This window comes from Myxine glutinosa, chromosome 10 (assembly GCF_964187855.1).
Source record: "Myxine glutinosa chromosome 10, kmMyxGlut1.1, whole genome shotgun sequence".
NCBI lineage: Eukaryota > Metazoa > Chordata > Myxini > Myxiniformes > Myxinidae > Myxine > Myxine glutinosa.
Genome location: NC_136270.1, coordinates 87628209 through 87651415, shown reverse-complemented (window position 1 = coordinate 87651415; position 23207 = coordinate 87628209). Strand labels below are relative to the sequence as shown.

The window sequence follows — 23207 nt, the reverse complement described above, 5'->3', positions numbered from 1 at the left end:
TTCACACTGCAGAAAGCACGGTATTTGGGTCATCCATTGTGCGAGAATGAACGCGATTTATAACCTTTGAAATGTTACCCTTTCTTAGACTGGAGTGCGTCTCTTTCACTGCCATACATCCTGCATTCCTGCCAGTTCATTTTCCCATGGGAGCCAAGCGTGCTTCTCTGGGTTCCCAACACTGCACCCTCGACATCCTGCACTCAGCGCCGCCATACTTTGCGTCTCGACTCGGCCGCACTATTATAGACCCGAGCTACATCGTACCGTGAGAATGCTACAATCCCGGGCTCCCCGTACACATGGCCTGGCCAGCGTCGGTGCACCTTCGCATGCATTCCCTGCGAGTCCCAACTTCATATTCCCAACTTCGCATGCATCCCTGATGGACAAACCAACGAACGAAGTATGAGACCCAAGTATTTATGAGCGGTTAAGGTGTTTACACCATTTTGGTCGCCCCGAAACGTACAATGGGAAACTTTTACCGTCTCCACTGGCGAGTCGAACCGTGACGGGGGCGCTTACAGTGCTATTAATGAAAACGTGGAACCGCATGGATTATAGGTTATAACAACCATAAAAGAAGACGCTAGATCTCGGGTGAACCTTTAAACAGGTAGAATGAAGCAAGTTTCGAAAAGGAAAAAGTTGCAGTGCCTATATTTATTGATAAGGCTGAAAATATAACAAGTCGCAGCCGAAGCAACACTTGTGCCCCACTTGTGCAACACTGGTGTTTGAACCCAAGACACTTAATTCCACTTGGAAACTACCCTGGAGCAAAAACAACTCATTCCCGGAGGAAAACGGGCGAAGCGCGCCTCGTGGAAAAAAAAAAGGGAAGGGTTTTGGTGACGGGGATCGTCTCGCCCTCCTTGCTCGTCCCTAGATCAACCCTCCGGTCCCTCCCCCGAGGGTCTTTGCAGGGTGGGGCGGCTTGGGGTGAGAGGGCGGTGGGAAAGCTTCTTATAAGGCAGTGACAATGATTGGGATTGAGAGAAGCCGCACCTTCACGCAATTGGTATCGCTGAAGATCGCGCCCTCGGGGTTTTACCCGAGTCAGTCCCTCGGCTGTCACTGTCGGTGAGGAGGAGTCGCTTACGGGATAACTGACAAACATGGCCGCGGCCCAGGTGATGAGTTCAGCGGTCGCTGTGGAAGACGTGACCATGGACAACACCGCCACCCTGGCACTCATCGACCGCTTGCTGTGCTCGGTCGAGGCTCTGCGGGAAGGACAGGTTCGGCTGCAGGAACGCCAAGAGTGCACGGCGGTCACCTTGCGAGCCATGAGCGCCGACCTGGCGCACCTGGGATCGGGTCAGACCGAGGGCGACGAGGCGACGGCGGCGCTCCTGGGGAAGGCGCGAAAGGTGAGCGCGAACGTACGAGACATCCGTGCCAAGCTGGGACGCCAAGCCGTGCTGCTGGAGGGAGTGCAGGCAGGACAAGCTCGTCTCCTGCAACTGGACAACTTCAGGATCCTCATCGCCAAGGTGCGTGCACCTGGGTTCGAGGGTCGTGAGGGGTGGCGGGGGCTGCGCAGATCGAGAGACAGAAAAACTTTTATGTTAGTAACAACTCGGTATAACCTCGACGTGCGCACAAAACACGAACAATGGGGTTTGGGAATAACACTCGAAGGGATGGAAAAGGAGATTCCAAAATGATTCATTCCCATGGCACAAACATCTGATAGAAAGGAAACTCCGATCGTGACGTCAAAACCCAATGATTATTACGCGCGAAACTCGCGTTCGGTTTCAATCCCACCGGAGCTCCATCCCAATCCTGGAATTTCGACGAGACAAAACTTCCAATCGCATCTTTACACCGATCCAGAAGGTGCCGGTAAAACCCAAAACGTCTACGCTTCATATTCCCAAATCCCATAAAAACAAAGTGCGTCATAAACACAAACTCGAAAACGAGTTGGGAGAAAACGTTTTCTGGTACTCCAATCGTCATTTTATGAACGAGCTGGGACAGGTGCAATGATTCATGGTAGGTCAGGTACTCATGTTCAGGTGGAGCTGACAAAGAACTTGGCGATGGGCACATACAATGGATTATAACACCTGAATGAAAACTTCCATGGGAGGAGAGGTTAGGCTTATCTGTACAGACGTGGTCTCAAGGACCAAGTACAAATATTACAAGTCCACACAAAATGACAAAAGTTCAACACTCATCCTCTTACTCCCATTTCCCCAAACTTGTTTACCTTCTCTTTATCGAAAGCCACAGCTTTTCTTTCTCCTCACTAGTTTTAATTTTTAACATACAAAGTTACAGTATATATATATTATATGCATAGAACACATTGTTCAACCTTCTGAAACTCACATATGGAGATAACAACGAACAACACATACACACTCGTGTCTGTGTATACTGTATACACTGTAACATATATATATATATATATATATATATATACATACAGTCACGTGAAAAAGTAAGTACACCCCATGTAAAGTTTTGACTTTTTCAACATATTTCAACATACAGCTATTTGATCTTCATTTCAACAATATTGACAGATAAAGGTTATAAAATATAACAAATATCGTGAAACATTTACATTTTGTAGTCCATTGTATAATTTAAATAAACATAAATGCAAATTTCGCATGTGGAAAAAGTAAGTACACCCCTACATTGATCATTACTTCAAATACCTAAAATTAGAATCCGGTGAACCAGCTCAGGTGCAAATCATTAGAACATCGTTAGAGTGGATCTTGGAGGAACCTGTCTTATTTAAACCTCAGAGATTTAGTTTGGTTTGCTCTTTGTTGTTGAAGTGTGCGGCGTCACCATGCCGAGATCAAAAGAGCTCTCTGAGGCCTTCAGAAAGAAGGTTATAGATCCCTACGAGTCTGGGAAGGGATTCAAAAAGATCTCCAAGCAATTTGAAATCAATCATTCGACTGTCCGGAAGATCATCTACAAGTGGAGAAGATTCCAAACAACTGCCAACTTGTTCAGGCCAGGCTTCCCCAGCAAGTTCACCCCGAGAGCAGACCGCAAGATGCTGAAACAAGTCTGTAAGAACCCCAGAATGTCATCACGGGACCTACAGGTCGCTCTTGCCACTGTTGATGTCAAAGTGCATGAGTCTACCATTAGAAAGAGGCTGCACAAATTTGTTCTACATGGGAGGTGTGCCAGGAGGAAACCTTTGCTGTCCAGAAAGAACATCAGAGCAAGACTATCGTTTGCCAATGAACACCTAGGCAAAGACCAGCACTTCTGGAACAATGTGCTCTGGACAGATGAGTCAAAGGTAGAGCTATTTGGCCACAGTACCAGAAGACATGTTTGGCGAAAACCAAAGACAGCATTTGACCACAAGAACCTGATACCAACTGTAAAGCATGGTGGTGGAAATATGATGGTTTGGGGCAGCTTTGCTGCATCAGGGCCTGGGCAGCTCACCATCATAGAATCCACTATGAATTCTTCATTGTACCAGAGGGTGCTTGAGGATAATGTGAGGCCATCTATCGGAAAGTTGAATCTCAACCGAAGGTGGACCTTGCAACATGACAATGACCCTAAACATACCAGTAAATCCACCAAGGAATGGCTGAAAAGAACGAAATGGAGGGTTCTGGAATGGCGAAGTCAAAGCCCGGATCTAAATCCCATTGAGATGTTGTGGGGGGATTTGAAACGAGCTGTGCATGCAAGAAACTCCTCAAACATCGCACAGCTGAAAGAATTCTGCATGGAGGAGTGGGCAAAAATTTCTCCCAGTCGATGTCAGAGACTGGTAGACAGTTATAAGAAACGCCTAATTGAGGTTGTTTCTGGCAAAGGGGGCAATACCACCTATTAGAGCCAAGGGTGTACTTACTTTTTCCACATGCGAAATTTGCATTTATGTTTATTTAAATTATACAATGGACTACAAAATGTAAATGTTTCATGGTATTTGTTGTATTATATTGAAGGAGCTGGGGCTCCCACGTCGATCGGAAGAATGGACGCGACAAAAAGCTGGAATTCATCCGAGTTGCTTTATTCAAACCAAACACTCAGGCACTCTGAAAAGCCCGTTTATCGGGCAGCAATATATATACATATTATCCAGGAGCGTTTGCCCAGGAAAGGCGAGAGGGGGCGTGGCCCAGCGTCCTGGCTGCGGCCTGGCAAGTTGAGGGCGAGCCTGCCCGGGCATGCCCGGGCATGCCCGGGCGTCCCGACCGAGGCCTGGCAAGTTGAGCGCAGGCCTGCCCGGGCGTCCTGGACGAGCCCGGCATGGTGATCGCTCCGCGTCCTTGATAGGTGCAAGGCGATTGTGAAAACCCAGCGGTAGCCGCTACAATATCACCTTTATCTATCAATATTGTTGAAATGAAGATCAAATAGCTGTATGTTGAAAAAGTCAAAACTTTACATGGGGTGTACTTACTTTTTCACGTGACTGTACATACATACATACATACACACACATCTCGTTTTTTCGTTTTCTGTTCCTTACAATTCTATCCCTCTCTTTCATACACACACACATACACACACACACACACACACACACACACGTACACACACACGTACACACATACACACTCATCTACACACAATCATACACACACACACACACACACACACACACACACACACACACACACACACACACACACACACACACACACACACACACACACACACACCTTTTGCAGACAAATATGTCGATGGCTCCTATTCCAAATACAAACTCTTCAATAATATATGTTTGAAAGAGACTCAGGTTGAATAGTCTTGGCAAGGTAGGTATTCAAGGTTTCCTGAAGCTGGAACAGCAATCTCCTAATCCTAGTTTAATACCTACAAGGAATCTTACAAGGTTCACCAGGTAGAGTACATTAACTAACAATATGGACTCAGCCTTTGCAATGGCAGCACCAAGCACCAGCAGTACAGCGATCAGTGAAATATTATGCGTACATGTTGTGTTGTAGGCCTGTATGGTACCGAACTGGTGTAGCATGACTGGATCCGAGCTCAGAATAGTCTGTGCTTCTATGTACATCATCATCCCCAGCATATTTATATAAAATATGACCAAAAAAGGTTTCCTTTGGTCACCCTCTGTGAGCCAAGAGTCTTCGATTGAATCCTTGTTTAGCCCTTTCCAGGTTGTTCTCTGCCCTTCCTAGCCACTCCTTTCATGTTGTCTGAACCATTTGGTTTGGAGCATTCACGACCTTTCGGCAATGATGTCATCCGAAGGTCAGTGTCCGATTTGCACTCTGTAGTTCAAACGAAGATAAACTTGGCTATTGCTCTACTCAGAGGCAGCGCTGCGTTCATACTGACATGAAGATGTCGAGTCGTTATTAACCCCACCCAAAATCGCTCTTCCTTACAATGTAATCTCCCAGTTCCCCCCACCCTTGGGGTTTCCTTCTGTCCGACCTGTCCACCCCATGCATCCCTTGTGTCCAACTTGTCCATCCCATGTATGCATGATTTGGGTCCTGTTTTTGTCTGTTACGTCCTGATCCGTTAGTGCACCAGCTTTTCCACGAGCCTCGACTATTCCATTGTATATAAAACATAAAAAGTGTCCAGAAAATAGAAAAAAGAAAAGTGTTTTCGTTGCTTTCAAATTCGTTGCTTTCAAATGTTTTTATTGAAGTTGAAAAGTGAATAAAAATTTGCTTGTGCTAAAAAGCGAAGTTATATGAACCGTTTGCATGCTCAGCTTCAGCTATCTTTGGTGCCAGATATTCACCCAAAAGATAGGGCACTTTTCAGGCCTTATCGCCAAACATTTCCCAACTTTTAGACAAACTTTTTGCCCCTATCGTAAGCGACTCGCCCACTCTTCTAGTGGGTTGGGCCCGACTGCCGATCCATGATAAACCGCAAGGGCGGTGGTGGTGCCGCCCCCATTACCAGTAAGCTGGTACTCATTTTGCCAACCGCGGAAGGATGGCAGGCTGAGTCAACCCACCTCGGGTTAATTCAATGGCGCTACGGCACCTCAAGCCTGTCCATTATCCGTAGCAAGTCATTTTGCACGATGGGCAATCAAAAAGCAGCAAAAAAAAAAAACCCCCCCACCAAAATGGCAGCGAATAGGTGACTGCCACCTGTATTGCATTGGGGGTCCATATGGAGATATTTATTGCAGTCGAAGTCAGCTGCATGTAGTCAGATAAGAAATGGGAGTTATTTGTTGCACCTGCCATCGTGGGTGTGAGACACATTGCATATGCAGGTTGATATAAATATTTCTCAAATGCAATGTTATTGTTTGATGTATAAATGCTCGTTGCTGATTTAAAAAATAAAGTTGATAAAATTAAAAACAAATATATTGTTTCCTGCCTAAATAAAAAAAACAAAACACTGCCTAATCCTGCAGACGTAAAACTGCATGAACTACAGACTTGGCATTTAATATGGAATATATATTTTTTTTCTTGACTTGGGTTTACTTTCTGAACTCGGCATATCAATCTGGTGAGTTTTTTTTATCCTTCGGTGATGTCTTTGTTGAAAGAACCATGTCACTGATTGTCTTTCGCAGCAAGAAGTCAATAACAGGATTATATCACAGGTGGCGTGACAAAATGTAAGGACAGGTACATTTGACGATTGGCTTCACAATCGGGTATATAAGGGTTGTTGCGTTCTGTATTAGTGGAAAACAACTGCTGCACATCTACAAAAGTTATTGCCGCTTCCTCTGGAGATGGTCCGTCAACTTGACAATGCTGTTTGTCATGGAGTGGTGGCTTTACGAAATTACGGCATGAAACAGTGTGCTATTGCTCGGCAGTATGGCATCACTCAAGGTCAGGTGTCAAAGATCCTGAAACGAAATGCTCAGAGGGGTGTCCCTTCTCCAATACCGAGGCCAGGACGTCCACGCAGAACCACAAGGAGAGATGATCGCCAGCTGCACCGGTTAGTCTGCAATGGCCGTGCCAAGTCAGCTAATCGGCTTAGGGCTGAGTGGCAGCAACTGACAAATGTGCCTGTATCCAGAAGGCTAGTCAACCAACGACTGGTTCAAGCAGGCTATCGTGCCAGGCGTCCCCTGCGAAAGCCACACCTGACCAGACAACACAGCCAGCGCCGATTTCAGTGGGCCAGAGAGCACCGTCAATGGCAGCCAGGACACTGGAATCACGTGACCTTCAGTGACGAGTCTAGATTTCTGGTCTATCGTCAAGATGGCCGCGTCCGAGTGCGCAGACAAGTGCATGAAGCCCACAACGAAGATTGTATAGTGCCAAGAGTCCAAGCTGGAGGTGGTGGGGTGACCGTTTGGGCTGCTTTTCATGCAGGGGGCAAAACTGACCTTGTTGTTCTGAATGGAAACCTGAACCAGTTCAAGTACAGGGTCATTCTGGAAGAAACATTGCTTCCATTTGCTCCTGCAGCCTTTCGAGGAAACTTTGTCTTCCAAGATGACAATGCACGGCCTCATCGTGGTAGCATGATCCAACACTTTCTTGCCGACGGTGGTGTAGAGCATATGGAGTGGCCTGCCATGTCCCCGGATATGAATCCGATCGAGAACTTGTGGGCAGAATTAACGCGTCAAATCGACAACTTGGACCAGCAGCCGACCTCTGTGCGTGAATTGCAGCAGGCTATTGTCACTGCATGGCAAGCGATTCCTGTCCAAACCTTGGCAAATCTCGTGAACAGCATGCCTCGACGTGTACGTGCTCTCCTGAATGCTCGTGGGGGTTACACGAAGTACTGAACTGTAATTTTACTGTCCGTAATCCCAGTCATAATTTAGCTTTTGTTTTTGTTGAAATTTTTTTTGGCTAATGTGCAAAATAAAGAGATACTTCTGGAAAACGTACAGAAGTTTAACACAGTACTGTCCATGAATTGAGTTCGATATCAGTTTACATCACTTTCAAGGATCAATTTATTTGCTTCGAAATGTCAAATGTGGTTTTTGTTTCTTTTGAAGGTCACATTAACAAAATCTAGAATAATTTCAACATAATTCCAATGAACTTTTGGGTCTAAGTCATCTTGAAAAGTAAGTTCACCCCCACAAAACAAATATTCCATATTAAATGCCAAGTCTGTATTATGTGAAGCTGAGCATGAATAAAACTACATGCTTTTTACATCGCCGATATATTTTACATAGAAACTATCAAAAACACCAAAGTGTAACTCACAAATAACATGCTTAAAAACAAATCATACCTTGTTATGAAGTTGTTGTGAAACGAATAGGAAACTAGAAAGGGCAATCTGAGATTGCGGAACGTCGCCAGGATTTGGTTTGTGTGGCAAATAAAATAAGGGAAGGAGCTACGAAATGAAAGGTCTAAGTGATCTCGTTGTTAAGGTGTAAAAGCTCAAAGGTCTGATAAGTTTTAAAGGTCAAATGATCTGAAGGTTGAAAGGTGTAAAGGTCAAAAGATCTGGAAAGGTCTAAATGGATCTAAAGGATCGAAATGGCTAAAGTTTCGAAAAGGTCAAAGGGGTCTGAAGGGTTTAATTGAAAGTCTAAATGGTCAGAATTGTCTAAAGGAGTCAAAACGGTCTTCAAACGTCGAAAAAGGGTTTCAGGTTAAAAGGGGTCTAAAGGGTATTAAAAGGTGTTTAAGGTGTGAATGTCTAAAGGCCTAAATGGTATAAAGGAGTCTAATAGGTCTTTAGGGTCTTAGCTATTCTAAAGGGTCTAACAGGATCCAAACTCTAAAGGGTATTAGTGGTGTAAGGATTCTAAAGGGTGTAATGGGGTCTATAGGATCTACAGGGTCTTTGGGTTCTAAAGGTTAGGTGTCTAAAGGACACACATGTGCAAAGCTGGGACAATTGCACTCACTCTGTGTAAAGAAAATAGAAAAATATACATAAACAATTCAACTAAAGTCTGGATCAATGTAATCGATACACCGACTCACGTTCGGTGTGGACAGACAGACAGACAGAGACAAAAATGCATTACCCACTCCTCTGGTGAAGGTAAATACGGCTTAAGTACAAAGCATAGGAGAGGGCCCATAGTCATCAAGATTGACCTGTAAACAAGGGAAGGGAATATGGAGTCAACCACAATGAGTGGACCAACAGCACATGGAAACCAGGCCAGGTAGTGCAGGTACCTGAATGATCCAGGGTTTGTCATTTTTTAACATCACAATACAATCGTGACGTGGAAGTTCCCTGAAACCAATTAAAGTTCCTGAGGCTTATAATGCAAATCCCCAACACTGCTACCTTAGGATAGATTTAAATGCACGACCTCTGGGATGTCACTGCAATGTTCTCACCAGTAAGCCACCACCATCTTCTTTTTTTACTGGCATAATGGATTTCATCAGCTGATAGTTGGCAGAAGGCTGGTAGGATAGTCTAGAGGTACGCACAATCCTCTCTGAGCAGTTGAGCCTGGGTTCGAGTCCAGGCCCGGCTATCAACTGTCATCCTGATGTTTCGCAGGCAGGGCGATGCGTCGATATGTGCTGTCCCTCAAATCGATGTTAAACTTTGAGAGATTTGAAAACTGTAGTTGATGAGATTGTGCAAGGTTTAAAAGGTAAACAGTTTCATTGTAGACTAACATATCTGGAGAACCAAAAGTGACCGTCCGCCTGGGAGGAACTACCTGAAGATTCCCATTGTTGGACCACAGCGTTCTAGAAGCAGAAGGTACAATTAGGTCAGACATTTTAAATTCGGTCAGACGAGCCTGGCAGGCTTATTCTGAACGAGTTTTAAGGAATTGAGATAAGAAACACGCAAGCCTGTTAACAGTGAGTTGTAGTAATCCAGGAGATCATGAACTTAAGTTTCAGTTTTCTGGTTCTGGTTTCAACTAAAGTCTGGCTTAAGCATGAGCAGATTTGGGTGATATTGTGGAGGTGGAAGAAAATATATTCACTCTTTTTCTCTTCATTTAATCCTCTTTTAACTGGCGTCGCTTAGTTTCCTCTGCCAGGTGATCAAGTCAAGACTTGCATCATATTGCGTGTTCGTTACATTTTGAAAACGGAATAGAAATGAGCATCGTTATAACCCCGAGTCGTAGTCTCTGCTATTCGTTTTGTCGTGTTGTGTCCTGATTCGTTCAGTGCCTTCCATGAGCCTCGACTATGCATACATTAAAGTCAGCTTTTAATGATTAAGGCACTTTAGAGAAAACTGCTCATTTTGAACAAGAAAGCATCAAACCCACATGGCTCCTGGTGAAATAGAACACCAGTAATTTTAACATGAAACATGACACATTGGGGGATGGAATAGCCTGGGGAACTTTATCTCACATGCTCCAAAACTACGTTCCCTAGAAATTGAGCAAATGTTTAACAGTGGATGCCCATATTTCGACTGGATCATCTCTTTCCAACCAATACATTATAAACTAGAACGACACTCGGCGGAGCGCACACCTCCACCAGGCTGAACAGTTTACATTTTGTATCACACTGATAGGCCGGATCTGGATTCAGACCTAAACCAAAATGGAATATCTTGTTCTTGTCGCCTAACCAACTCATCCACCTAGTTTTGTCATAATCCGTCCATAACTTTTTGAAATATTGTGCTATATATAGATTTTAGCCACATCACTCAATGGTCAAGAATCACTTAAAATTTAAATTCTAGCATCTGGATCTGGATCGTCACCAAAATCTAATAAATTCGTCCTTGTCAAACACCCAACATGTCCACCAAATTTCGTCCGAATCCATCCAAAACTTTTTGAGATATCCATAAAAACACAACCTCCATCCACCTTAGTTGGCAGGGGTAACAAGTAATTAAAGTCACTTAAAGGTCAACAGAACAAGCACCACCATGTAAATGACCCTCCCTGTGAATGATATGTTGCAGCATGGTACGGAGCTGGAAGGAGATGACGGACCAACTCCAAGGAGCAGCATAGCACAACCATCAATCACGTCCAAATCTTCCATCGATGCAGCGATGATCTTACATGAAGTCCAGGACGAAGTGTTCTTAGAGCCTTCTCATGAGATTCCACTCGATGACGACGAAGAGGAAATGCTGGGAGCAGAGGGCTATGATAAAGAATTGGATGAGATGCTTGAAGAGGCAGGTGTGAGCAAGAAGACTTCTCGACTTGACACCCTCAAACGAGCTTTCTCCAAAGAGAACTTTGAGAAGAAGATGAGTAACTTGAGTCACAAAGTATACCTGTATGAGAAGGATGGAAAAGTAAAGAAAGCACCTGAAGTAGCCTCTGATGGTGGAGAGAGCACCGTAAAGCGACCTCAAATTAATTTCATGGTGAGGAAAGTGAGAAAAGGACCAGGAGAAGGGACCGCCAAACCTCAGAGTTCCGTTGTGGTGCTATGTGAGGATTCACCAGGTATCAGGGGCCAAGATGTAATCCATGCGGACACCATAATACAGTATGCAGAGTTGGATTTCACCAAACCTGAAGAAAAGCAAACAGTGGAGACACCAGTTGCAGAAATGAGTGGATCTGGAATCGAAGCAAATTCACCTTGCGGTGGACCGGCAACAGGCATGGAGGCCACAAATGCAGAATCGAAGGTGCCAGAGCAAGCAGAGGCAGAGAACGAAGATTCTTGCAAAAGCACAAATGGATTTGGGTTACTCAATGACCTTTGTCCTCCACAAGTTGATGCAACTCAAGAAGTTCACCTTGAAGGTTGAGAACCCGAAGGATGACGCACCTGTATTAAGCGATACTCAGCAAGATTTTACAGGTTCAGTAAATGACCAATAGACAAACCATTTTCTATATCAAGGTGTACAACATCAACATGAATACCTGCATCACTTTAATATCTTGGCATGGAAACTCTTTTATATATTATATTTTCAGTTTAAAAACAAGTTGAAAAGTCTGATTATATTCTGATTCTCATGTACCATATTCTGTTACAGAGCGATGTTGCTGCCCAAACAGTTTCCTGACAAGGGTTACACTGGGTGGTTTGCCATTGCCTTCCCAGAAGTAGTTGCTGCAGGAATTTGGAATTTTGCCATGGTGCCGGTGATAGCTCGCCTACTCTTCGGGAAGTACACCGCACGATGTTTAACATCTACCAACTATTATTGGTAGACGGGATGCCAGTTTAACGTCCATCCGAGGGATGGCACACTCATTGATGAATTACCCTGCTTGTGAAACACCATGATGGCAGTTTATAGGTGGGTCAGGATTGGAACCCCAGCTACACATCTTGGAGGCAAGTGCGAGTACCTCTGGGCCTTCCTGCAGCCCACGTCTGGTTAACCAAGCTTAACTGTAATTTGCCTATAATGGGTGATGCAGAATTTCATGCCACTCAATTCATGTGCTTCAAACTGCATCATCCAGATGTTGCAACTGAACCAGAAAATTGATTAGTATATACAATGTGAGCTTCATTGATCAACTCATTATGTTAAAGTTTCCAGCTCCAGGTGACCACCAGCTGATGTCGATTCAATTGCGAGGTTTCAGAAAAGTTTGTTTCACTCTCACCTGGAGGAAATCACCCATGGTGGCCTCGACCGCACCATCCAAATTCATTTTTTTTCAGATGTTGGGAAGAATCACAATTATTTATAAAATCAGGATATAAACATGTGCTTTGGAGAATTATATTGCTTGATCAATTTGAACATTACTTGGCTCGATCGCAAAGCTGCTTGCTGACAATAAATGTGGAAATAAAAAAAGCAAACTACTTTTGTCTCCACCATCCCATTCTTTTTGATTGGCAGTCGATAAGACATGCCTCCTCTCCTTCCTCCCATTGAATGGGAGCCTCAACCTTCACCCCCATGAGTATCCTATCCACAATCACCATTCTTTTTTTTTTAACTCTACAACACTTATCGCAGTTGTTAACGTTGGGATATGCACCCAAATGCTACATAACTTTGTGGACAACACTTTGCATTGGAGCAGAATAAATCTGACAAAACAAGTCAGATATGGACACATCACGTACTCAAACCTAATATCATGCAAGCACTGGTCCTGATTTCCAACTAATTGAGTTCAAGGAAAGCTCAAGAAAAGGAAAAAACCAGAAAGATAATTCGCAGAAAAAAATATTGGCAGGAAAAGGAGAAACACCTAAATGGTGATTACTCCTAGGGGTGTAAGACCTTGGCCTTTAACCCGGAGGGGCCTGATGTAAATTAAACATAAATGTGCCTTGCTCTCGGCTATCTAGGGAGGGCAACGTCATTCCGATCGGATAAACTTTAATCGAGTTATGGTGAAAAATGTCTACAATTAAGTCATGACCTTAAAATTAGGTCAAGGTCAAAAAAGTAGGCCAACCCAACATACTTTTTATTTGCATTATTGACGCAAAATTTCATTCCAAGGTTTCCTTTGACCCAGCAAGGCAATTCGGAGATATGGTCAGCCATATACAGATTGTAGGCGATTGCAAAACAGAGATGACCCAAAGACTGGACTTCTGCTTGTATCTGTTTGCAGAAGTGAATTGAATTTTTTGCACAATGGTGTTTCTTAAGAGAGCATCAAAACGTGTGACTTTGCATATCATGTTGCAGATGGCTGCCCAATTATTCTTCTCCAAAATGAAGTTAGGAACGTGGTTATGGCTTGCATCCCACATGAGTGAAGACCTGTTGAGCACAAATTAGTATCAACTGCAAAGTGGTACAGAGGATTATTCAGGAAAGCAAAGTTTGTTTCAGTTGACAAATAAACCAACATACCTCGGGAGGCAACAGGCTTCAATAATCGAGTAGAATGCGATGATACCATACAGAGCAATACCGCAAATCCCCACGCTTCCCGCCGAAAGAAAAAGTTGAAAGATTGCAACAGGTTCCACTGGGAATAACCCAATATCCAATTTTGAGTTTAAATTTTTTTCCCAGTTTTGACACCCGTAACCCCAAAGTCACCAGGAGGAGTCAAATCACAAAAAAATGTCTCCCAATGTTGATTGCATATTTTCATTTTAAGATGTTTTAAAATGTGCCTATAATTGCATTTTTCAGCATTGACCGTTTGACTGGGGCGGAAGTAAAGATAATACAGCTCTCGCTCTCGGAGATTCTTGCCATTTGTTGATCAAAACTACCAAGGTTGGTGAATTTGTACCCAACTGTTTAGCAGATAACGTGACAGACAGATATGATAGAGCCGATAGCAATATCACTCCATTAAAAAAAAGAAAAAAAAAAAGCGTGGAGATAATAACCATGTCTAAAGGGAAAAGGCCAGGGTAGAACCTGACATAAAATCGTTTGAAAAATAGTAGGACTTGAAGTCCGTAATGCCATTTTACCTCTTGAATTTGCCCAAATGGAATGAAGAGCGACACTTTTTGTAGATAATATTGGTGATGACACTGAGATGGATGGGAGTAATGGAAGTAGAAGTGAGGTTGGTGGAAGGGATGCACAAGGGAACAAAGGGAAGAGTTTTGGTTGGTCCTGGGATGTCGGAGGAGTTCAATGTGAACATTGGTTTGAGGCAGGGAAGCGCTCTCAGCCCACTCCTGTTTGTCATGGTGATGGAGCAGGTAAGCAGGAAGGTAAACATGAGTGGTATTCTGGGGAGGATATTGTGTGTGGACCTTCTGGTTGTTGTGGTGGAGAGTGGGTGGGAGATGCAGGAAGTGCTGCGGATGTGGAAGGAGACATTTAAAAAAAAAACATGGCCTGAAAATGAGCATGGAGGTGATGTGGGTTTGGCAGCAGAGAAAAGAAATGAATATCAGGTTAGAGGGGAAGGAGATCAGAAAAGGAAATAAGTTCAAGTATCTGGGGGGAACAGTGAATGGATTGTACGTCAGAGGCAGAGGTGCGGAGGAGGATGCAGGTGGGTGCTAATGCATGGAGGAGGGTGGAGGGTGTAATGGCAGACAGAAAGATTTTGAGCAGATTGAAAGGAAAGGTTCCGATATCTTCTGTAACCCCGGCCTATCTTTACGGTCTAGAGACGGTAGCACTGACAGAGACAAACATATGGACAATTCCCCTGGGTAGAATAAAGCAGTATACTGCAATGACTAAAGGCATTTTAAACAGTATCTCGGTATTTTAAACCAATTTCAATGGTTGCTAGAAGACAGGGAAGCATGTAGAATCATACTAACACAATCATAAAACTTTAAACAAACAAAAAACTAGAACGGCACTTAGTATAGAGCATACCTCCACCAGGTGAACAGTTTACGTTTTGTATCCCAGAGTAGACCAGAAAATCACAATACAGAATCACATTTAATCAAAATCATCCGTCCACAACTTTTTGAGATATCCTGCTGCTGTATGTATCATTTTGGCCCTATCTCCCAATGGTGAAGAATCACTTAAAAATTGTAGTTGCCGGATCGGAATCCTAAAATTTGGTGGAGAGGTAGTGTATGTGACAAGGACGAAATGATTGGATTTTGGTGAAGATCCGGATTCGGCTACTAGAATTTTAAAGTGATTCTTCACCATTGGGAGATCGGGCCAAAAACGATACATAACAGGATATCTCAAAAAGTTGTCGACGGATTTGGACGAAACCTGGTGGGCCGGTTGTGTGTGTGACAAGGACGATTCGATTCGATTTTGGTGAAGATCTGAATATGAATTCGGATATGAGAATTATTTAATTTTTAAGTGATGCTTCACCATTGAGGGCTCGGGCGAAAAGCGACATGATATGTTAAAAAAGTTATGGATGCCTTATGACTAAACTAGGTGGAGGAGTTGGTTAGGTGACAAGAACAAGCCAATTAGACTTTTGTTCAGGTCCGATTTCAGATCCGGCCTTCTCAGTGGGATACAAAACAAACTGTTCACGTACACTACCGGTCCAAAGTTTTATAATGCCTCAATTTTTCCAGTTTTTATTGAAATTTATGCAGTTTAATGTCTCAGTGTACTTTGAAATTAAGCATGGACAATTTATTAAACTATTTATTAAACCATTAAATTTATCAATGTTTATTAAACAATTGCAGATAAAAAAGAAATCATAGAATCATTTTGTTTAACAAAATTTAATTTGAATTTTTGACTCAGCAAAGTAGCCACCTTTTGCAGATATAACCGCCGAACACACTCGTGGGATTCTTTCTACAATGGAAATCAAATATTGTTCGGGAAGTTCTTCCCAACACTGTTGCAGAAGTTCCCACAAATGTGTTGCACTTGTAGGTTGCTTTGCTTTCACCCTTCTGTCCAGTTCATCCCAAACCAGCTCGATGGGGTTTAAGTCTGGAGACTGTGCTGGCCATTCCATGATTTGAAGCCTACCGTCTTGTTCTTTTCCTCGAAGGTAGTTTTGACATAGCCTGGAGGTGTGTTTCGGGTCATTATCTTGCTGTAGGATGAACCCCTGACAAACTAGGCATATACCAGAGGGCTGCAAAATGCATGGTGGTAGCCCTTTTGGTTCAGGGTGCCAGTCACTCTGTGCATGTCACCGACTCTGGATCCAGCAAAGGAACCTCAGACCATCACGCTTTCTCCTCCATGTTTGACAGTTGGTGTCACACAATGAGGAACCATCCTTTTGCCTACTCGACGGCGTACAAAAACCCTGCATGATGAACCAAAGATTTCAAATTTTGATTCATCGATCCATAAGACCGTCTTCCAGTCTTCAGTAGTCCACTGGCGGTGCTTCATGGCCCAGGCAAGCCTCTTTTTCTTATTTTTCCATCTTAGCAATGGCTTTCTTACTGCCACTCGACCTGTTAAACCTGCAGCTCGAAGTCTTCTCTTCACAGTTGAAACTGAGACTTGCTTACTTCGACCAGTGTTAAGCTGTTGTCCTGTGAGCCGCCTATCACGCAAGCTGTTGACTCTCAGAAACTTGTCTTCTGATTCTGTTGTGGCTTTGGGTCTGCCAGACCTCTTCCTGTCAGAGTTTCCTCCAGTTTCCAATATACTACTTCCTGCAGTGCAATATTGTCCAAACAATGCTTCAGAGGGTGTAATAACAGTCTGTTCCAATACTGCTTTTATACAGACTGTGGGTTTGTAATCACTAATCAAGTAATCAGCAGAGGTTGGGACACCTGTGGGAATTATTTGCATCAACTTCCAAGGCTTAATTTACTTACATCGCTGCAGAACAGCTGTAAGTTGTTAACCCATTACTTGTTCCCTGAAGAAGGCCTTTTTTTTTTTTTTTTTTTACAACATAACTGTGCAATTTACATTATTTTCCCATTTTTGCAAACCTAAACTTTTTTTTAAACCTCGAGCAGTTTACTGCTTACCTTTGTACCATTTCAGGTTATTCACTGGACATTAAACTGCGTAAATTTCAATAAAAACTGGAAAAATTGAGGTGTTCTAAAACTTTTGACCGGTAGTGTATGTATGCTCTCTACTGAGTACCGTTCTAGTTTACATCGATTTACATAAGTACACCTTTTTTGCATTAAACAAGATGAACTAATATTCCTCTATCATATCCACAAAAACATTTAATGGGATGCTGTTGCATATGAAAGCCATGATAACTTTAGGAAACCACATGTATACAAGAAAGTATTGCTATGCTAATTTAGAATGCCCATTGAACCACAACTTATTTTGCTTTTCGTTCTAATATTTGTTTAACCACAATCAATTTTTTGAAAGCTCACTTGCTAGGATTGGTGCTGGCAGGATACCTTAGAGGTATGCACAATTGCTATTGAGCTGTCTAGCCAAAGGTCATCAATTTGCCCGGAAAATACCTGCACATTTTCTTGGCACCGTTATATGGACTCGTATACACCTGGAGAAAATGAGGAATGTGTACAACATCTGACTCCTACTCACAAGTCTACATGACTCCAGCTTCGTTGGGATCCCTTAAAATTCCCCAACCATGAAGCACTGGATGGAAGTTTATGGGTAACATGCAAGGCAAAGGTAAAATTGGTGTGTATGAAGTACACTCACAAACATTTAACATTGATTGATGAAATTGAACGTTTTACTCCAATTCGGGTTCAGAATCTAAATACAAATATCTTAAGGTGACAGAGGAATATTTAAATGTGAAGTGTAATGTTTGGAAAAAATTTTCAAAATAGAGAAATTATTATTTAATGGTACAATTTAAAAATATATATTGACAGCTTCATATCTCTCAATGTTAAACATACACTGCCTTCTCACTTGACAGACATTTTGGCTAAGCAAAGGTCCAACCTTTTCACCATAAAATCATTTATTGTACATATCCTGCTGAACCACAAGTCATTGACACACTCATGTCCCCAAAGGGGTCAGGCAGCAACAATAAATAAGCCTGGGATTGATCTGGGCCTGGGATTGATCAACAACATAGATAATTTCTGGGATTGATCCAAGTTGGAACTAAATATTCATTTTGTGCAAGCAAGTTCTTGTTGCTATTTCACAATCGAATTATTCGGTTTCATTGCCAAACCAGAATGACCGCACTGTGGTCACAACCTTCGGCAAATTCTGGCAACGGGCAGATTGGGAAACACGCATCTAATGCGCTATTTAAAAAACTTAAATCGACACCTCTCATCCATAGTTATACAGTGCGTATCAAACAAGGTAATCCGAATTCAAGGGGTTAATATGCAAAGGTTATTAATTTTGACAATTTACATGTGGTTTAGTAATAAAGAGGAGATCCTCAGCTTTCCATTGATACCTTCCATGCATCATTGCTGTCACACATGACCGAGTACATGTTCATTGAAAATGACAAGTTCAAATCGCATTTTTACAAGTTTGGCTAATCGGTGCAAGACAGTTTTAAATGGACGCATTACTTGTCGACTGCCAAGTTGATTATGTAAAATTGTTAAGCATAATTAGCATAATTGTTAAGCATAATTAGCATAATTGTTAAGCATATCGGAATGTGCCTTTCGACATTTTGGACTGCTGAGACCCATTGGACATTTGAAGAACCTTTTAGACCCCTCAAGACCTTTAAGACCACCAAGACTCCAACATACCCTGAAGATCCTTAAATACCATGAAGAACCAGAGGATCCCAAGGACCCAAAAGACCCTGAGGACTCAGGAGACCCAAAAGACCCTGAGTATCCAAAAAGACCCAAAAGACCCTGAATACCCAAAAGATCCTGAGGACTCAAAAGAGCCATAGGACCCTGATGACCCAAAAGACTACGAGGATATGAAAGACCCCGGAGACTAAAAAGACCCCGAGGACAGCCTCATTAAAATATATATATATTTTAAATAAAATACTGAATTCAGTTTTACAAAGTGGCCGTAATGTGTCACGCGTGTCTGATGAAAGTGGGGTTGTACAAAATAATGAAAGAATTTACAAAAACACCCCACAAACACGTCCTGGTGAGGGTCTGCAATCTCCGATTGCTCTTCCTTGTTTTATTAGTGGTAGCTATCGATGAAGAAAGGAAAATTCAGGCTGAAGTTGACCAAGACAAGTGGGTGACATTAATATTGCATTAATATTGTCATTCTTAACCTTTGATAACAAAGTGCATCTGGGACAACCAAATTGACCTGAGGAGTTTGCAAATGCCAATGGATTTGTATTATGCAGATGAAGAATTCAAGGAATGCTTGGCCAGACTAACAATTTCCAATAACATAGACTCTTACCATTTATGAGATGTATATACCGCCCAAAACTTTCCAAGTGCAAATAGTGCAAAAAATATTTTTTTCTGTAATACTTGAAACTTTGACCATTATTACTTGTCAAATCATCACAACCGAATCGACAAGTTTGAAATTTATTCACAAGAGGTATTAATAAAATGTCTACACACAGTGGCAATCCAAATAGAGCGAGTAAATGCATACACATTTTTATGCATCTCCCACTCCATCTCACTCAATCACTTTACAGCAAGGACAATCAAGTTGTCATTGTTCCTGTCACACTTCTGTCCTTTTCAGCATCAAAAAACAAAAAACGTAATGTCACAAGTAAGTCTTGTGTACATCAGACGAGGACTGATATTGTACTGAGCATGATCGTTTTGTAATGATTGACAGTCCTGAAGAAGCAAGGTTTGAGCTGAGGGGGAGGGGAAAGAGAGGGCGGGAGAGGGAGAGGGAGAGAGAGAGAGAGAGAGCAAAAGAGCGAGAGAGAAAAAGCATTGACATTTCATTGTTTGGCAGTTAAAAACAATTAATCTGAGACTGAGGATTACAGGCCAGACCAAGCCTTGTCAATCTGCACAATGTTACCGTAAGAGCGCACAATAGAGGAATGCAAAGGCTTGGGTACTATATAATCCAAGCACAATTATCCATCAGAAACATTCCGCACAGTTTGCAGCTTATATTATGCATGCCTTTTGATCTTTTAAAAGCCCGAGCAACAGCAACTATTGCAAAATATAACGGTGCATGTGACATAAGGATTGCAAGGTAAAATGGCTAAAAAAGCATCTACAAGAAGTCGAAAATAATAGGAAAAGTACCTGAGTGAAAGAGCTGTGCCTCTGCACAATGAAAGAGTTAGAGAACTTTCTCGAGAGTGGAAAAAGAGCTCACCCAAAGAGCTGAGATTTTGCAGCTTTCAGGAGGGTGGACTCCTGACAACGTTGACTGGTGCAAAGCCTGAAGAACTAAATGGATGAGTGTTCCCCAAACACTTGACCATTGCTGGCTTCGCTGGGGAGGGGTGTGGGAGCTGTTTTAAATATACTGTCTGTTTGGTTCCTGGGACGCAAGATAAATTATACGAGATGTTTGCATCTATCGCTAAAAAAAAAAGAAGAGAAGTGCATGTATGTCGATGTTGTTTATGGTTGTTGTTGTTATCTCCATATGCGGGTTTCAGAAGGTGGAATGGGGCCCTCTCAGATCTCAAAGTATCCACCGCTAAGCGTGCGCGTGCATATGTGTGTGTGTGTGTGTGTGTGTTACTGCTGCCACTCACTTGTATCAACAGGAAATGGGAGGAACTCAGCACTTTGCATCCACGGATAGTTCTCCTATTTCTCCTATTTTCTCCGATCTAGTTCTCCTATCTCCTATATTTTTGTGAGTCCGATTTGCATCCAGGAACATAACAATTAGAGTTAAACATTTTAAAATTGCCACACTTTCATTTAAATGCTGAAAATTATGTTAAAAAGACTATTTGCCTTACAGATTTCGCCCCAGCACAGGCAGGTTAAAAGTGCCCTGGCTAGCGGAAGCCGGTCACTGAAGCTGTGCACACACACAACGCATGAGCGAAAGGCATTGTTTGCGTTCATACGTCATTTAGAAAGTCATGTATTAAAAGTGGATGATGCTACAAACTCTTTCAAAGAGATGGTAGAGAAGCAGACCATACAACGGTCTTCTCATTTGTTAAAGTTATTGACAAAAGTCATTGCAATAGCCATTCAACAACAATTTGTGCCACCTAGAGAGTGTGAAGGAGTGTTAGCCTACAGCTAACCTATTTTATATTGCAAGCACGAGCACGCGCACACACACACACACACACACACACACACACACACACACACACACACACACACACACACACACACACACACACACACACACACACACACACACACACACACACAACAATCCTCACCACATTATGTTCACAGCGCATCAGGGGAAAACGAAAAGAAGAGCTCATTACTGCTTTGAGCAAATATTATGGAGAAATAAAGGAAATTGTATGGGAGGCTCATGAGGGAATATAGTTTGCTCCATGACAGAGCAGGACACTCAATGTTTAGGAGTTGTAAACAGGGTAGTTTGTCATTCTATATACTGGTTCTTGCATCATGGGCTTTATGACAATTTTATTCAACTTAATGAGGATGCAAGCAATGAAAAGTTTGAGATCAAAGGTATCATGGGGAGATACACTGCAGGATGTTATGCACTTTACAGGAAGAGGATGAGAGACACTGAACATTTACATTTTGTATTCCGTCCAAACACAACAAAAACACTTCAAGGTATTAAAAGTCGCATTAAGAGTGCAATGTTAAAAAGTAATTGGATAAAGAAGAAATGCAGTAACATAAGATTCAACATAACGTATAGTAATGACTGCCCCATTCCCAAGAACAATGATGGAGAAACGGGCAGTAAAAACCTTGCGTGAAAAGCTAGTAACAAAGAACCAGCACAATATCAGCACGTTTCTGTTGCAGGTCCTCAAAGAAAAAATTGCCAATGTTCACAAAGATCCATTAGTAGTTACAGAGAAAAAGGACTCAGCATTGGCAATGTAAAAATTAAAACCGGATATTTAAAAAAAAAACAAAAAAACAAAAAAACAGCAGCTGGTCTCCTATTTCTCAAGAAAAATGAAGTAAAACCATCAAATATATGGTAGCACAAAAAATAACCTTTTATTAAAGACGAGGGAAAAAAAAATCACTCGCACTTCGCTACAAAGCTGTGTCTGGTGCTTTGGTTTGAACCTGCGCTTAAAATGCATTGTATCAAATGTTGATTAGACGTGTGTGTGTGTGTGTGTGTGTGTGTGTGTGTCTCTGTGTGTGTGTATGTGTGTATATGTGTGTCTGTGTGTGCGTGTGTGTATATTTGTGTTTGTGTGTGTGTGTGTGAGTTGCTGTTGGTGGCTGCTATCTCCACATGTGGGTGGGTTTCAGGAGAGGGAACGGAGACCAACCAGGTCTCAAAGTATCCACCTCTGTCAGTGTGTGTGTGTATGTATGTATGTATGTGTGTAGATACAAAATTTTGAATGACTTATAAATGACATTTTAACGACTGTCATTCAAAATGAGGTTAATAATGGACAATGTTCCATCATGTATGAACAAATTCGAAAACATAGCCATCAACTCTAACACTGACCTTGAATCAAGAAGGCACACCTGCTCTTTCTTCAATTATGTGCTTTGAAAAAAAAGAAAAACACAAAGGACTGGAAAAGAGGAGTGTTAACCTGCTGGAGTCCTTAAAAATGGTTTGGTGTAGTCCTGAGGATAAAAGTACACGTGGTGCATTGCCTCAAGATTCCTGCATGACAGTTGCTTGCCTATATACTCCTCTTCACTCTCAATACAGCATAAACATAGTTCTGAAATTCCACGAAGAAGTAGGGTCCAGGATCACTGGCTAGGCGTGTACACACGGGCACCCGGCCTCGGTTGTCCATATCCTCGATGTCCCATATCTCAGGAAGAGAACACCCTGGCCTGAGTGAAGAAAATGTAGTAATGGAGGAAGGTTGTGGATGATGGAAAGTTGAAGCAATGGCACATTTTCTTTTAGTAAAAGTGCATGATCTTTTAAGACTACACAACCTTGGTGGAGCT

The 23207-nt window shown here is 42.4% G+C and overlaps 2 protein-coding genes across 2 annotated transcripts in view; one reads left to right on the top strand and one right to left on the bottom strand.

Moving 5' to 3' along the window:
• The first annotated feature begins 725 nt into the window (after nucleotides 1–725).
• Nucleotides 726–12675, top strand: LOC137434008 (caveolae-associated protein 2). The gene is made up of 2 exons (XM_068126591.2): nucleotides 726–1499; nucleotides 10843–12675. The coding sequence occupies exons 1-2, from the start codon at nucleotides 1122–1124 to the stop codon at nucleotides 11650–11652; spliced, it is 1188 nt and encodes a 395-aa protein (XP_067982692.2). The 5' UTR covers nucleotides 726–1121; the 3' UTR covers nucleotides 11653–12675.
• Nucleotides 12676–21696: 9021 nt separating this feature from the next.
• DPY19L1 (dpy-19 like C-mannosyltransferase 1) overlaps nucleotides 21697–23207 on the bottom strand; it is a 131978-nt gene continuing 130467 nt past the window's right edge. The window contains exon 24 of the mRNA XM_068126592.2: nucleotides 21697–23087. Coding sequence (XP_067982693.2) covers nucleotides 22928–23087 — 160 coding nt within the window. The 3' untranslated portion in view covers nucleotides 21697–22927. The remainder of the gene's footprint in view (nucleotides 23088–23207) is intronic.

Bases quoted from the DNA above. Each gene is read 5' to 3' on its own strand.
- LOC137434008 (XM_068126591.2), top strand. From the start codon at position 1,122: ATGGCCGCGGCCCAGGTGATGAGTTCAGCGGTCGCTGTGGAAGACGTG. The intron at 1,500-10,842 runs GTGCGTGCACCT...GATATGTTGCAG, and splicing joins TCAGGATCCTCATCGCCAAG to CATGGTACGGAGCTGGAAGG.